This window comes from Anolis carolinensis, chromosome 6, assembly GCF_035594765.1.
Source record: "Anolis carolinensis isolate JA03-04 chromosome 6, rAnoCar3.1.pri, whole genome shotgun sequence".
In the NCBI taxonomy this organism is placed as follows: Eukaryota; Metazoa; Chordata; class Lepidosauria; order Squamata; family Dactyloidae; genus Anolis; species Anolis carolinensis.
Window position 1 is genome coordinate 60,792,689 of NC_085846.1, and position 15,225 is coordinate 60,807,913.

A 15,225-nucleotide genomic window follows, 5' to 3' on the forward strand; every position below is an offset into this window, starting at 1 on the left:
GGCCCTTCCACATAGTTCCTATATTCCAGGATCTGATCCCAAGTTTTCTGCTTTAAACTGGAATATATGAGTCTGCACTGCCAGATAATCTGGGATAAACAGAATTTCTTTATTTATGGCCCAATGGTGCTACCAGGAACAGCAAAGCCCCACAAAAAGCAAGGCTAGGGACCATGAATCTTGACTAAGGATGCACTACATTGTGGAAGTAATCCAGTTTGACACCACTTTAACTGCCATTGCTCAATGCTATGGAATCATGGGAGTTGCCATTTTACAAGATCTTTAATCTTCCCTGCCAAAGAGCACTGGTGCATCAGGAAAACGACAACTCCCAGAACTCCATAGCATTGAGCTGTGGCAGTTAAAGTGATGCCAAAATGCATGAATTCTAGTGTAGTTGGTGACCATCACCTCATCTCTGAAGAGTACATGGTGGCCCTTTCTACACTGCCATATAAAATCCAGATTATTTGCTTTGAACTGGATTATAATGCCAGTGCAGACTCATATAATCCAGTACAAATCAGATAATCTGGATTATCTGCTTTGATCTTCTAAGATATTTTCCCAATGGAGGGTTAGCACTGTAACTGTCATTTCCATGGGGCTTTGTTTTTGGCATCCTCATGTGTAGATTCACAGAAATATCCAGCATTTTGAAGCTCTCTGATGTGCACTTAAAGAATTTAATGCAAATGTGTCTTCAGTCACATAAAGGGTACTCTCTGATGCTGATTTACACTCTTTTGGCAAAGTTCTGGAGGCACAGCTTTCTCACATATGCATTGATACCTGTTTGACAAATTTAACCACTAAGTCAACATTAACATGCCTCATGTGTCCAAGAAAAAAATTATAACAACAGGTAGACCAACCTCAGAGTGTACACATAGGATATCTGGTACTGGTCTCTTGGATGGTCCTATTTTTATTCCATGTTTAGAAAGAAATGGGAATAGTGGAGTGGATCAAGCGAGAATGCTACTGGAACATGGACATACAGCCCGGAAAACTCACAGCAACTCATTTGTTAAATAATTAAGTAGTAACCATTAGCAAATGTGTCGAACATTTGTTACACAAAAGTAGCAAAAGCAAAGAACATAGATTGCAATTATTCCAACCTATGGCTCTCCGGCGGGACAGTAATGGCGCTCCATGCAGTCATGCTGGCCACATGACCTTGGAGGTGGTGGTGGTGTATTTCTAGGCACGAAGATTACTGCAGATGCAGAGTGCAGCCAGGAAATCAGAAGACGTTTACTTCTTGGGAGGAGAGCAATGGCCAACCTTGGTAAAATAGTGAAAAGTAGAGACATCACACTGGCAATGAAGGTCCACATAGTCAAAGCGATGGTATTCCCCATAGCAACCTATGGATGCGAGAACTGGACCATAAGGAAGGCTGAGCGAAGGAAGATAGACGCTTTTGAACTGTGGTGTTGGAGGATAATTCTGAGTGTCTTGGACCGCATGATCCAACCAGTCCATACTCCAGGAAATAAAGCCCGACTGCTCACTGGAGGGAAGGACATTAGAGGCAAAGATCAATAATAATAATAATAATAATAATAATAATAATAATAATAATAATAATAATAATAACAACTTTATTTTTATACCCCGCCCCATCTCCCCGAAGGGACTCGGGGCGGCTTACATGGGGCCTTGCCCGATAAAGCAATCAAATATCAAAACACAGCAATAAAACAGTTATCCAATAAAAACATCAATTACAGTAAAAACAATCGTTAAAATCAACATAAAACATACAATATTAACACTGGAGACTAATTCATAGAACCCAGGCAAAGTGCAACATGTGCCGAAATGGGGAAGGTAATTTCACTGTAGAAATGGACAAGGTGTAATATAGCATTGGCAACACCTCAAGAATGGGGCTATTATAAAATGGGCAGATAGATCAGTCCGACACCAAATTAAGTATCAAAGGCCTTTTGAAAGAGCCAGGTTTTTAAGCTCCTATGGAAGGAGAGGAGGGTAGGGGCCTGCCTGATCTCTCTAGGGGGGGCCACGACGGAGAAGGCCCTCTCTCTCGTCCCCACCAACCGCGACTGTGAGGGTGGTGGGAGCGAGAGAAGGGCCTCCCCCATCAAGTACTTTGGCCACATAATGAGAAGACAGGAAAGCTTGGAGAAGAGAATGATGCTGGGGAAAAAGGAAGGAAAAAGGAAGAGGGGCCGACCAAGGGCAAGATGGATGGATGGTATCCTTGAAGTGACTGGCTTGACCTTGAAGGCGCTGGGGAGGCGACAGCTGACAGGGAGCTCTGGGATGGACTGGTCCACGAGGTGACGAAGAGTTGGAAGTGACCGAAGCAACAACAAGGCTCTTCAGGACACAATATCTGCTCTGATAGTCTGGATTATATGGCAGTGTACGTGTTTTGTGCGGCACTGGGGACTGACTTCCAAGAATGAAACTGCACTGAAAGTTTACCTCAAAGGCAAAAACCGTGTTTGGTAGTGAAATATTAAAAAATGTACTGTGTTTATGCTATACCAATGGACTGGGGCCTATTGGTTACACGCGGGGCGATAATAGATGCTGTTAGGTTGGCCTGAGGAGAGAAATATATTTCCAATCCATGCCTTTTCTTGGGCGGGAAAGCGCGCGCGAGACTCTCCCTCAGCAACAGGCGAAGAGACCAAAAGCCACTTTGCCGCCTTTTTGGGGGGGGGGGGTCGGGGAGGGAGGGGTCGAGGAGCCTCTTTGGTAAAGGGGGCGTGGCTTCCCCGTTGCCTCGCTCCGTCGCGCGCCACAGTCGCCAGAGAGCTCGAGGAGGTCGGTTGGTCAGTCAGTGAGGAGGAGAAAGCGCCTAGGTTGTTATCATGCCTGCTGCCGCGCCACCACCTCCTTTGCCGGGGGGAACCTGCAGCTGCCCTCACTCTCACCAACCAGGTAAGTGCGAGACTTTTAACATCCCCCCCCCCGCTGTTTTGATTGGTATGGTCCGAGGAGAAGGCAGGAGGGTCTCGGCTGTCCTGCTGGCAGAGGCGAAGGGTCCAGTCAGGAGCGCGCGACCCTTCGCCTCTGCCAGCAGGACAGCCGAGACCCCCCTGTCTTCTCCTCGGATTGAACCAACTCTTCCCCTTTCCCTTCTTCGTATCTCTCCTTCTGCGTGGATCCCCGCCTTCCTCTTTCCCCAATTTCAAATCCAGGCTGCTGCCTGTTTTCATTACTTCTTGCTGGAGGGAGATCTTGAGGGGGAAACGTGCCCGAGGAAAACGTGGCGGAGTAAATCCCTCGCCCGCCTACGGAGGACGAGCCAAATGCCTAGGCAACTCTTTCTTCTCAGCATCCCCCGCTCTCCCTCCTTTCGCTCTTATTCAGAAGACCCAAGTCTCGCCTTTTGGGGGTGACTTCGGAGGACTAACGCCCACTCACTCACTCAATGGGATTTTCCACCGCCGAGATGGCGAAATAGACTGAAATTGTTCAACTTTTTTTTGGGGGGGGGGGGGATTTCCGCAGTTTGGAAGATGTATTCCTTTTTTGTCATTTGCAACTTCCAGAACTCCCTTCAAAAGCAACATCTCTCTCTCCCCCCCCCTTTCTCTCTCTGTGTCTGTTTTATTTATTTATGTCGGAGCCCCCGGTGGCCAAGGGGATAAAAGCCTCGTAACTTGAAGGTTGGGTTGCTGACTTGAACGCTGCCAGGTTCGAATCCCACCCGGGGAGAGTGCGGATGAGCTCCCTCTATCAGCTCCATGCGGGGACATGAGAGAAGCCTCCCAGAAGGATGGTAAAACATCAAAACATCCGGGCGTCCCCTGGGCAACGTCCTTGCAGACGGCCAATTCTCTCACTCCAGAAGCAACTCCGGTTGCTCCTGACACGAAAAAAAAAATGTCGGACCTCATCACACTAGAGCTGGATCCACTTCAAATCCACTTTAATTGATATTCTAAATTGATATTTAATTGATATTCTGGATTATATAGCTGTGTGAAAGGGCCCTGGAAGTTTTGGTTTGGTGAGGCACTACTAGCCTCATTACTATATTTACTACTACCTTGGGGACCTGGCAGTGCCCGGGTTATTAGAAGAAGGCATCGTTTGGTCCAGATCCGTTGTTGGCTGGGTTCAGGGTTGTCTGGATAAGGGTGAACTACAACTCCCAGATCCAAGTTCAATCACCCCGAAACCAGGCCTCTATGCATAGTTGGCCATGTTGGGTCTGTGTACCAAGTTTGGTCCAGATCTGTCCTCAGCAGAATTCAGTGCTTTCTGGATGCAGGTGAACTATAACTCCCAAAATCAAAGTCCATTCCCAGTTGGTCATGGGCAGGGTCATAGCCAGAAAAAAAATTGGGGGGGGGGGGGTGAAACCTTTTTTTTAACAAATCCATAGCACAAAATAATTTAGAAATCGGGCTCCATCGATACACTTCAGTGGACACTAAAAACAGATGGGATTTGGTTAACCAGTTAAAATTCATGAGTAAACCAGGTTTTTTTTTAAAAAAAAAACCTGAAAAATTTCAGGGGGGGGTTGAACCCCTACAGCCCTGGTCATGGGGCTTCTCTTTGCCAAGTTTGGTTCCAGTCCATTGTTGGTAGAGGTCACAGTGTCAGTGAAGGTACTGTCATTATCTGTGGCAAGTCTGGTCCAGATCCATTGTTGGTTGGGTTCACAGTGCTCTCTGGATGTAGGTTAAGTGCAACTCTTGTAAATCATATTGAATTGTCCCCCAACCTCTTGTTCAGTTGCAGATCAATTCCTCTGTTTGTTGTGTGCCATAGGAAAGAGTAGGAAATGATTACTGTAGAGTCAGTTAGTGGGGTCATGCAAATTAAGGAAGCTTGGGATGTCCATTCTGGAGGAAAACCAGAACATCTAGGATGAAATTGTCCCCACATGAAAGCCTTCACTTGGGTAGGGGGCAGAATGGTATTTGTGGAGGACATTTACAGGGTTTGGGCACTCACTATAATCTGCAGTGTTCCTTGGAGGAAGGGCCATGGTTGTCTCCTGCTCAGTGGGAACTATAGCTGTTTGTGAACGCGGGAGGCTGTCTGTGTAAGTGGGCACCTCCGCCACATACACACATACACATTTTTAATTATGTATATAGATAGATAGATATTATACTCTGCCTCTCACCTCGAAGGGGACTCAGAGTGGCGCTTTGAAGGCTAAAGAGCTTGTCAAATTACAACCTGTATTTGTACCCCACTCTATCTTTACCCTATCTCAACCCTGGGGGGAACTCAGAGCAGCTTCCAAATTGGCAATAATTCAATGCCACAGTAAACAAATACAATATACATTGGGTTGCTGTGAGTTTTCTTGGCTGTATGGCCATGTTCCAGAAGCATTCTTTCCTGATGTTTCAACTGCATCTATGCCAGACATCTTCAAAGGTTGTGAAGTCTGTTGGAAACTAGGCAAGTAGTATATATCTGTGGAATGTCCAGCATGGAAGAAAGAACTCTTCTCTGTTTGAGGCATGTGTGCATGTTGCAATTGGCCACCTTGATTAGCATTGAATAGCCTTTCAGGTTCAAGGTCTGGCTACTTACTGCCTGGGGGAATCCTTTGTTGGGAGGTGTTAGCTGGCCCTGATTGATTCATGTCTGGAATTCCTCTGTTTTCTGATTGCTGCTACTTCAGGATTCAGGACATGAAAGCCTTCAACGACACAATATACATTATATGTTTAAAATCAATAAAAACTGTAAAAACCATAACACATTAAATAAGCTGTTATTCTAGCTCTGCTTTTGTTTTGGGGCACAGTATTGAATTACTATAGTTTGATAGCACTTTAAAATGCCATGGCTCAGTGCTATGGAATACTGGGCCCCCTTCCAAGCAGCTAAATAAAATCCCATATTTTCTGCTTTGAACTGGAATATATGGCAGTGTGAACTCAGATAACCCAGTTCAAAGCAGATATTGTGGAATTTTCTTCCTTGATATTCTGGGTTATATGGCTGTGTGGAAAGACCCTCAGATAACCCAGTTCAAAGCAGATACTGTGAATTATTTGCCTTGATATTCTGGGTTATATGGCTGTGTGGAAGGGCCCTGGGAGTTTCTGTTTGATGAGTTTATTTATTTACTATATTTATACCCTGCCCCTCTCACCCCAAAAGGGAATTCAGAGTGGCTCTTTATTTATTTATTTATTCATTTATTTACAGTATTTATATTCCACCCTTCTCACCCCAAAGGGGACTCAGGGCGGATCACATTATACACATACTGGGCAAATATTCATTGCCCATAAACACATCAGACAGAGACAGACAGACAGACGCAGAGGCAATTTAACCTTCTCCTGAGGGGATGTTTGATTCTGGCCACAGGGGGGAGCAGCTGCTTCATCATCCACTCTGATGGCACTTCCTCATTCCAACGTTGTAAATTAGTTAAACTTGCCTCCCCACTTTTATAAGTGGTACCTTATTTCCTACTTGATAGATGCAACTATCTTTTGGGTTGCTAAGTCAGCAACGAGCAGGGGCTATTTTTTATTTTTAATTGACGGGTGCTCACCCTGCCATGGGCTGGCCTCGAACTCATGACCTCATGGTCAAAGTGATTTATTGTAGCAGCTGCTCACCAGCCTGCACCACAGCCCGGCTAAAGAGCCTGTGAAATTACAACTCTTATGATTCCATAGCATTGAGGCAAGGCAGTTAAAAGTACTGTTAAACTGCATTAATGACAATGTAGATTCCCCCATGGAAAACTTTTCACTGAGTTACCCAAGGCCCCTTCCACACAGCTGTATAAAATCCACATTGAACTGGATTATATGAATGTGTGGACTCAGATAAACCAGTTTAAAGCCGATATTGTGGCTTGTCTGCTTTGATATTCTGGGTTATATGGCTGCGTGGAAGGGCCCTGAGTGTTCAAGACCTTAGCAAGGCTCCTAACATAAGGGGGTCTTCCAGATCCATCACTCATAGGATTGCCATAAGTCAAAGCTGACTTCATGGAAATTAACATCAATGTCTATTGATTTATAAATCATATATCCTGACTTCCTTAAGGTATTCGGATGTGATAATTATATGTGTTTAGAGAATAGGATGGCAACCAGATAACTGAATAGACTACTAGCTAATTTATGATGAGCCTGAATGTCAGACCAGAAAATCTTGTATTGTTTTAACAAGGTGGTGTTATGTATGGTGATGATGAAATCACTTCCTATAACTCATCCCATATCTAACAATAGCTCGAAGCATCTGAGATTGTGCACCCACTCACTTAACATTATTTATGACTAGTTTAGATACCAGCAATGCCTGGGCTAGGTCTTTTGAAAAGCTGTTTATCAGAAATAGTCATTGTTTGCTTTTGTTTTTTATAAATGCTTATATTCACAAATGCATGAGAATGTTGGTGAACTACAATTCTCAATATTATGAGTAAATTTTCCCCAAAGCCCGGCAATATTCAAAATAGGTCATGGGTGTGGGGGCGGAGTCTGTGTCCCAAGTTTGGTCCAGATTCATCAGTTGGGTTCACAGCACTCTGATTGTGGGTGAATTACAGCTCCCAACTTCCAAGATCAATTCCCTGCAAACCCCACCAGCATTTAATGTTGGTCATGTTGGATATGTGTTTCAAGTTTAGTTGAGATCCATTTTTTTAGTGTTTTCAGAGTGCTCTCTGGATGTGGGTGAACTATAACTCACAATCTCCTAATCCCACCAGCATTTAAAGTTGGTCCTGGGGGATTTCTGTTCTAAGTTTGGCCTAGATCTATCATCAGTGGGGTTCAAAGGGCTCTCTGGATGTGCTACACATCACATAATCTCAGGTCCATCCCCTCCCCTCAAACTCCTCCAGTACTTTCTGTTGGTCTTAGGGGTGTATTAGAAGTGTATTAAGGGTGAATTAGAGGTGTATTAGGGATGTATTGGTGGCATATTAGAGTTGTAGTGGTGGTATATTATGGGTTTATTAGTGTGTTAGAGCTATATTAGGGGTGTATTAGGATGTGTTAGTAGTGTATTAAGTGTGTATTAGTGATTCTATTAGGTGTATTAATGGTATATTAGTGGTGGATTGTTGTATTAGAGGTATATTAGTAACCTCCCCTGACCTTTGACCCTTTTACCCCCTGTCCATGATGGGTATGTGTGCCCAGCTTAGTCTCTTGATGTGGGTGGACTGCAACTCCCATCATCTCAGGGCCATCTCCCCAAATTCCACCAGTATTTTCTGTTGATCATGGGGATCTGAGTGCCAAGCATGGTCTAGAGATTGATCATTGGTAGGGTTCGCAGTGGTCTCTGAATGCGGGTGGACTGAAACTCCCATCATCTTGGGTTCACCCCCTGAAACCCCACAGTATTTTCTGTTGGTCATAGAGGGTCTGTGTGCCACATTTGGCCCAGATCCGTCATTGGTGGGAGTCACAAGGTTTTCTGGAAATGGGAGCCATCTTGGAAATCACCCACATATACACGAACTCTGACAAGTTATACTAAGGGTCGTTGGCAATGCTTAGGTTAGGCATTTTGTAAGGAGAAACATAGGAATTTTTCAGTTAGACCATGAATATTTCCAGGTTTTCTGTAAAAAGTAGACCATAAAAGACAAACCCTACCTTTTTATTGAGGCAGGTCATATCTTCTCAATTTCCTCACTTACTCTCCTTTACACTGTTCATTGTTAGTATAGGATAATGTAATATTATCCACCAGGATAATATTTCTCAAACTTCTTGAAATCAAGAATCTTTTTGCCAGTAAACTTAACTGTATTTCTCTGGCATTTTAGCTATAATTTATAATGTTGAGTATATGGAACAGTGATTGCTGGTGGTTGCTCTATCAGTGGAGTGGAAAATCCATACCAGATTTTCAGATCTTACGGTATAGGAGAGCTGCCAGATGTTAACTCCTAGCCTTAAATTTCAGCACCTTCGATAGCTCTCTGTCAATGATTCACTGCCCAGTTTGACAGAAAAGTCACCAGCTGACAGGGACATGGAGGTATTAATATGCACATATTTTTGTGATCGAAGATTTATGGATAGGGATATTTATGTCTCAACAGACTGTCCTTAGTGTGTGTCAACCCCATTAATTTTCTTAGGCAAGTAATTGTTAGAGGTAGTTATTCCAGTTTCTTTCTCTGAAATGTAACATCTAGTATTCTTTGGCAGCATCCCTTCCTAATGCCCAACTCTGTTGGAACTTTTGTTTTGTAAATAAGGATGTGAGAATGGGAAAATGACATTCTCTCCACTAGTCTATCAAAAATGCCATGTCTCTCCACCTAGGTCTTAATTGGGGAGGGGGAGCACTGTGGAGGAATGCCTCAACACTGAGTCTCATTTAAGAGAGGAAAGCAGGGTATAAATAAATAAGGTTGTATTTTAAAATATTGTTCATAGTGAGAGTTAATGCAAACCATTTATATCACAACAACAGAATGAGAATATTTTTCTTTATCTCTGTGCAGAATTGTGAATGTAGTATTTGGTACTATTTACTTCAGCGTGGGAAGTACCATGTGAGTTATTCTATGACAAAATAGCAAAGAGTAGGTTTTTAACGCTACCTTCATCTAACTTCATTTTATGCATAGATATAAGCAGCAGTTGTTATTTGCTTCATGATTCCCTAATGAGTTTTCCCCACTGTAGTTTGCATTTCTTCAAAACATGTAGACTATCTAATTAGGAAGGCCTGTGGTGCATTCTTGCTATGTATGGTGGAAGAATAATGGTGGCAGTGATAGAAAACAAAGCAAGTAATGCCTTGCAGATCTGAAGACTAACTATACTTCTAAGTAATCCTCAATCTCTTGAACTTCCAACAGGCAGCTAAAATGGTGTTACTCTGTATGACCTTTGGTTCTATAAACTGCTCTAGCTTCTTTTAAATGCTTGTTATTACATTTTTTAATCCATGATTTAAATGGTTTATCACTTTGGGAGTCCTAGTGGGTTCAAACATGATACAGTGTTCCTTCTTTTATCATGGGGGTTATGTTCCAGGACCACCCGCAATAAGTGAAAGTCCACGAAGTAGGGGCACTATATTTATTTTAATATTCATACCTTATTTTAGTAGTAGTAGTAGGTGGCCTTTCTCTCCTTTGCAAGCCCATTTTGCACTGTAGTTGTTTTAGTTTGGTGAGGCAGGCAGCAATTTGGCAGAGAAGGCTGTAAACCTGCAACTCTGAGGATTCCCGGGGAGCCAGTGAAGCCTTCCCAGAAGAGGGGGTGGGGTAAGAGCGCACGTGCGAAAGGCAGGCGCCACCTTGGCCTAGTCCTCTGTGAGTTGCTTTGTGTTGTTGAATTGGTTAGCTTGATAGATAGATACCACTTTTGATTGGATAGCATTAAGGTCCAAGGCATTCTGAGGCCTTGGACCACAAAAAAGCCCGCGAAACAGTGAGGGCGCGAAAAGCGAACCGCAAAGTAGTGAGGGAACACTGTATATAAAAAGCCATAAAGAAACAAACAAATGCATACTTTTATGCACATAGTGTAAGGTTTAATAGCAGTTTTAATTTTCCCTCTCTCCTCTTTGTCATTTCCCTCTCTTTTTGGAGAATCTATGAAATCTGAGCAGGGTCATAATCTTATGATAAAAAGTTAATTTTCTGTCATGATATAACTGTTGGCATAATGTTAGTATGTACATGGTTTGAGATTTTTTTGGTGGAGGGTGGCTACAAGGTAAAGAAGTTTTTAAACATTTTCTAAAAAAATTGCAGGAAAATTTGAAATTGATCCTCTGGGTTTGAAGAACAAGGTTGTCTGTCTTATTATTTAAAAAGACATAAGAATCCAAGTTTAGCGAAATTTAAGTAGGTGGTTTATTACTTGGAAATCTGGAGATATGACTAAGGAAATGAAATTAAATCTTAATTGTTTCCTTGGTAGTTGTTTTAAAGTGGGGAAAACCCAATGTATGTTATAGTTCTGATGAAAAAAATCATTTAAACAGTATAGTTGATTTCAAATTCAGACTTTAAATGAGAATAAAAGGTGTCATACAGAAATGAAATAACAGGTTTAGAATTCTGCAAGCATTTCAAGGGTGAGCATATTTGTTCTAGTATGAAATAAATTAGCTATAGTCAGTTGAGAGACAAGCAAGCAAACAAGTTTGTGAAAAAACAAACAGCAGCTATGTGTGTTTTCCAGTCATGCATATCAGCTTTTAGAAGAACCCTGGGTTGCCTACATGTTATGTTCTGTTGGTGTTAAATATTGAATTAAAGAAATATTTGGCCACAGAAGGAGAAAAGCCTGGTGAGAGAGAACTTAAATGATGTTTTTATGCCATCTCAAAGCTAGCCACTTACAGCCCAGAGAGCTGTTGCCTTTAGTTCTCTCTCTTCAATCAATTCTGTCAATTTTCTTTATAAGTCTGACATAGTCCTCCAATAGCTGTTTGTATAATTCATATGTACATATCTTGATTTTGTGACATAAATAAACAATTTCAATTTGCAGTTTTGCTGTCTGTACCCCCTGTTCGGAAGATTTCACCTGATTAGGCCTGTGCAATCAATGAAAAAAATGTTTCAATACTCATTACTAAATTAGCAGGGAGGGAGAATAATTTCTCAAGTGTTTTTATAATATCATTAGGGGTCTGTATCATAACTATAACAATATAATGAATTTTTAGTTACCTTTTTGTTCAGTAATTGCGCAAAGGGGGAATTTCCGGGGCTCCCTTCTCCCTCATTTTTACAGCTATCAGGATAAAACTGACTACAATGGTAGAACATATTTACCACTGCCTCTCCCCCCCCTCCCCGGTTTCAGAATGTTTCACTCATCAATTATTTGGGGGAATTAAAAAAATATGAACAATATTAAAAAAAAACTTTAAGAGTTATCTCCTTGAATTTCTATTTTCAATTATACAACAGAACCAGCGCACCATTCCCCCCAAATTTCAGAAAGATTTGCACATTACCTTCAGGATAGCAGTGCCTTGACTTTTCCCTCTCAAGTTGGAGAAGTTACTTTTAAAACACACATGCTGCATAATAACAACAACAAACAACAACAACTTTATTTTTGTATGCCGCCTCCATCTCCCCAACGGGGATTTGGAGCGGCTCACACGGGGATAAGCCCAATACAGTCATATGATATCATAAAATCAACAAGACATCAAGCAACACATTTAAAAACAAATTAAACAAGTCATAGTTTAAAATAGGCATAATTAAAATATTAAACAATAATCCAAGGTGTTAAAAGGTCCAATATAGGACCACATTCTGGGCGACAGTCAAACTGATGAAGGAAGTGTCTATTACAGAATAGAACATACATCAAATAGACACAACAAGTAGGGAAGATAAATCTGAACGGAAATCAAACTATAAAGTCATAGGGCAAGTTTCAATGTGGATATGGGCCAGGTTGTAATGGACTTGTCTACTCAAAAGCACAACGAAACAACCATGTTTTAATTGCTTCTGGAAGACAGTGAGGGTTGTGCTAACCTTATCTCCCTGGGGAGGGAATTCCAGAGCCGGGGAGCCACTGCAGGGAAGGCCCTCTCCCGCGTCCCCACCAACCACATTTGCGAAGGAGGAGGAAGTGAGAGAAGGGCCTTCCCGAAAGACCTTAGAGATCACACAGGTTAGTAGGGAAAGATGCGGTCACGAAGATAGGCCAGCCCCAAACCATTGCCTCCAGATCAGCAGCACTTGAGTTTTCCTGATCCAGGTTGGAGAAGTTATTTTTAAAACACATGTGCTGCATTGCTTCCAGATCAGTAGCACTTGAGTTTTCCTGATCCAGATAGGAGAAATTACTTTTAAAGTGCGGGTGCGGCATTGCCTCCAGGTCAACAGTGCTTGGGTTTTCCCTCTCCAAGTTAGAGAAGTTCCTTTTAAAATGCAGGTGCTGCATTGCCTCCAGGTCAGCAGTGCCAGAGAATTCAAAAGGCCTGCCCTAAACTACATTTTCTAGAATTCTGCTTGTTCCAGAATACTGGGACTGCCTACGTTAAAGCCTTAATGTTTGTGTGGTGTCTTCCTGTCTCTCTGGTCCGGCTATATGCCAGAGCGGTTTCTTCCTTGCCCGGCCATCCAGCCAGGTATCCCTCACTTGCACCTGAAGCCATTTACGAGACTTACATAACTCATCTAAAACTCATGTCAGTGTTTTGAACGTAATTTTTTGTGTGGGTGCCCCTTGTGCTTATTAAAATTGCTTTATATGCACAAATCTTACAAAGTAGATATGACAAATGAGTTACAAACAAAGGTTTGCACAGCCCTATTTTCTGTTCCTGTTGCAGTTGGATTTTGAATTTTTAGGGTGGTTGTGGAAACAAGGATTGGTATAATAAAAGCTTCACTGGAGGCACCTTTTCCTTATGATAGTCTTACAGGAGTTAATTTCCCTTCCTAGGGGTAGATTTTCTCTTACTTCCTGTTCTTTCAGGGATAGAAAGTGAGATTAAATCTTTCTAATGAGGATACAGACAGCAGTAAAAATTTCACAGTGGCTCTAGTCTAACCCCACACCATAGTAACCAAAACAATATAAAAACTACTAATACTAATAATAATACATGTTCTACTTTAAATGCAACTTGGAAAGATGTTTATCTTAACATATTATTTATTTTACCTGTGCATGTAAATGCTTAAACATTTTCAAATAATGCAAAAAACTTGGAGTGCACTTCTGGGTGGCGCACCTGCTCCTGGGCCCACCTAGCGGCGCCACTTACCATGTTTGTAACTAGGAGTCGTATGTACGTCATATGTTTGTAGCTCATAGACTACTTGTATGAGGAAGGGAGTATTCTTAAGTGGAAAGCTAACTCCCAAATTATGACACTTTTAATACCTTCTGTAGCACTGAACATGTCCACTTCTACTTCAATTTCATAAAGAATACATGATAAAGATGCTTGAAATTTGTCCTATGGAAATATAAGTAGTGGCATACTGCATGGGTTGCATAATATACTTGCTAGAGGACACTACTTCTGTAGTTTCTTTTGATGAGCTTAGAAATGTTAATGATCTGATGTTGGTTGTCATTAAAATAAAACGTTCAGCACCAATGGAAACATGTTTGTTCAGAAGCAAGATTGCTTTAATCCATCAATCAGTACATATTCCTCCTTTTTCCTTACAAAAATGAAAATAAATAATCAGTAAATTGTCAAATATTAAAATATAATAAAACTATGGGTAGGTTTGAAAACAATTTAAAAATGTAACCATGAAAAAGGCATGGCTGGGTAGCCAAAACTGGAATAATGTTGTGTTGATAATCTCAATTTTTAGTCTTATCTAAAACAATATAATTGAAATCAATATATTTGTAATTTTAAAATGCTATTCATTTCAGAAAGGAATAGGGTTCACTTTAGCCCCTTGGATCTGCTGAGAATTTTTTTGAAGGGAAATGAATTGGTGGAATATTTAAAATGTGTTTAGAGATAAATATGATTTACATCTGTGGAGTACAGACCAGGCTATATTGACTGTAATGCACGCCTCAGTTATAATGAATTAGAACTACAGGAGTGATTAGTTTGACTGAGTTGACCCTGGTTCTATATTCAAAGCATTTGCAGAAGCTTTTGTCATGATTTATTTGTATTTTTAATCCCCAGCTGTTGGAATAATATTCTGAGTAAAATGAGTGATTCTTCTCAATTTGAGTTGCTGTGAATTTTCCGGGCTGTATGGTGTAGCGAAATGCTTAATTGTAATGTAAATTTTAAATATGCTTGTTAATGTTAGAACATGACCTACCTTGCAGGGCTGGTGTGTGAACAGCCATTTTGTGTTTCTTAGAAAGCAGCAGCACCAGGAAAGGGGATAATCTGCATAGGGGTGACCTGATTGGTCATATGCAAATAAGCGGGTGCCAGGATTTGAAAGGGGAGATAGATAGCAGAGATGACGTAAAAAAACCTGAACATTCTAAAGGAATAAAAAGTCAGTTAGGAAGGGAAGGAGCTAACTGCTAGGTCATGATAGTTTAGTTGTCAGTGAATATAAGTCAGGGAGTACGTTAATAAAAAGTATTTGAAGAAATAGTCAGTATAATAAACTGAAAATGTCAAGAGTCTGCCTTTATATAGTAATAAAGAAAATTTTTCTGTGTGCAAAGCAACAACGGAAAGAAAGCTGTAATGAAACAATGTTATTCAACCAAGAAACATATATGCAATTGTAACCAATACGTTTATGTCACAAGATCTCTATAAATAAATTGA

At 41.3% G+C, this 15,225-nt stretch overlaps 1 protein-coding gene across 1 annotated transcript in view; it reads left to right on the forward strand.

Moving 5' to 3' along the window:
• The first annotated feature begins 2,765 nt into the window (after positions 1-2,765).
• The window catches only part of dclk3 (doublecortin like kinase 3), a 50,325-nt gene continuing 37,865 nt past the window's right edge, over positions 2,766-15,225 (forward strand). Inside the window, exon 1 of the mRNA XM_062983982.1 lies at positions 2,766-2,925. Coding sequence (XP_062840052.1) covers positions 2,856-2,925 — 70 coding nt within the window. The 5' untranslated portion in view covers positions 2,766-2,855. The remainder of the gene's footprint in view (positions 2,926-15,225) is intronic.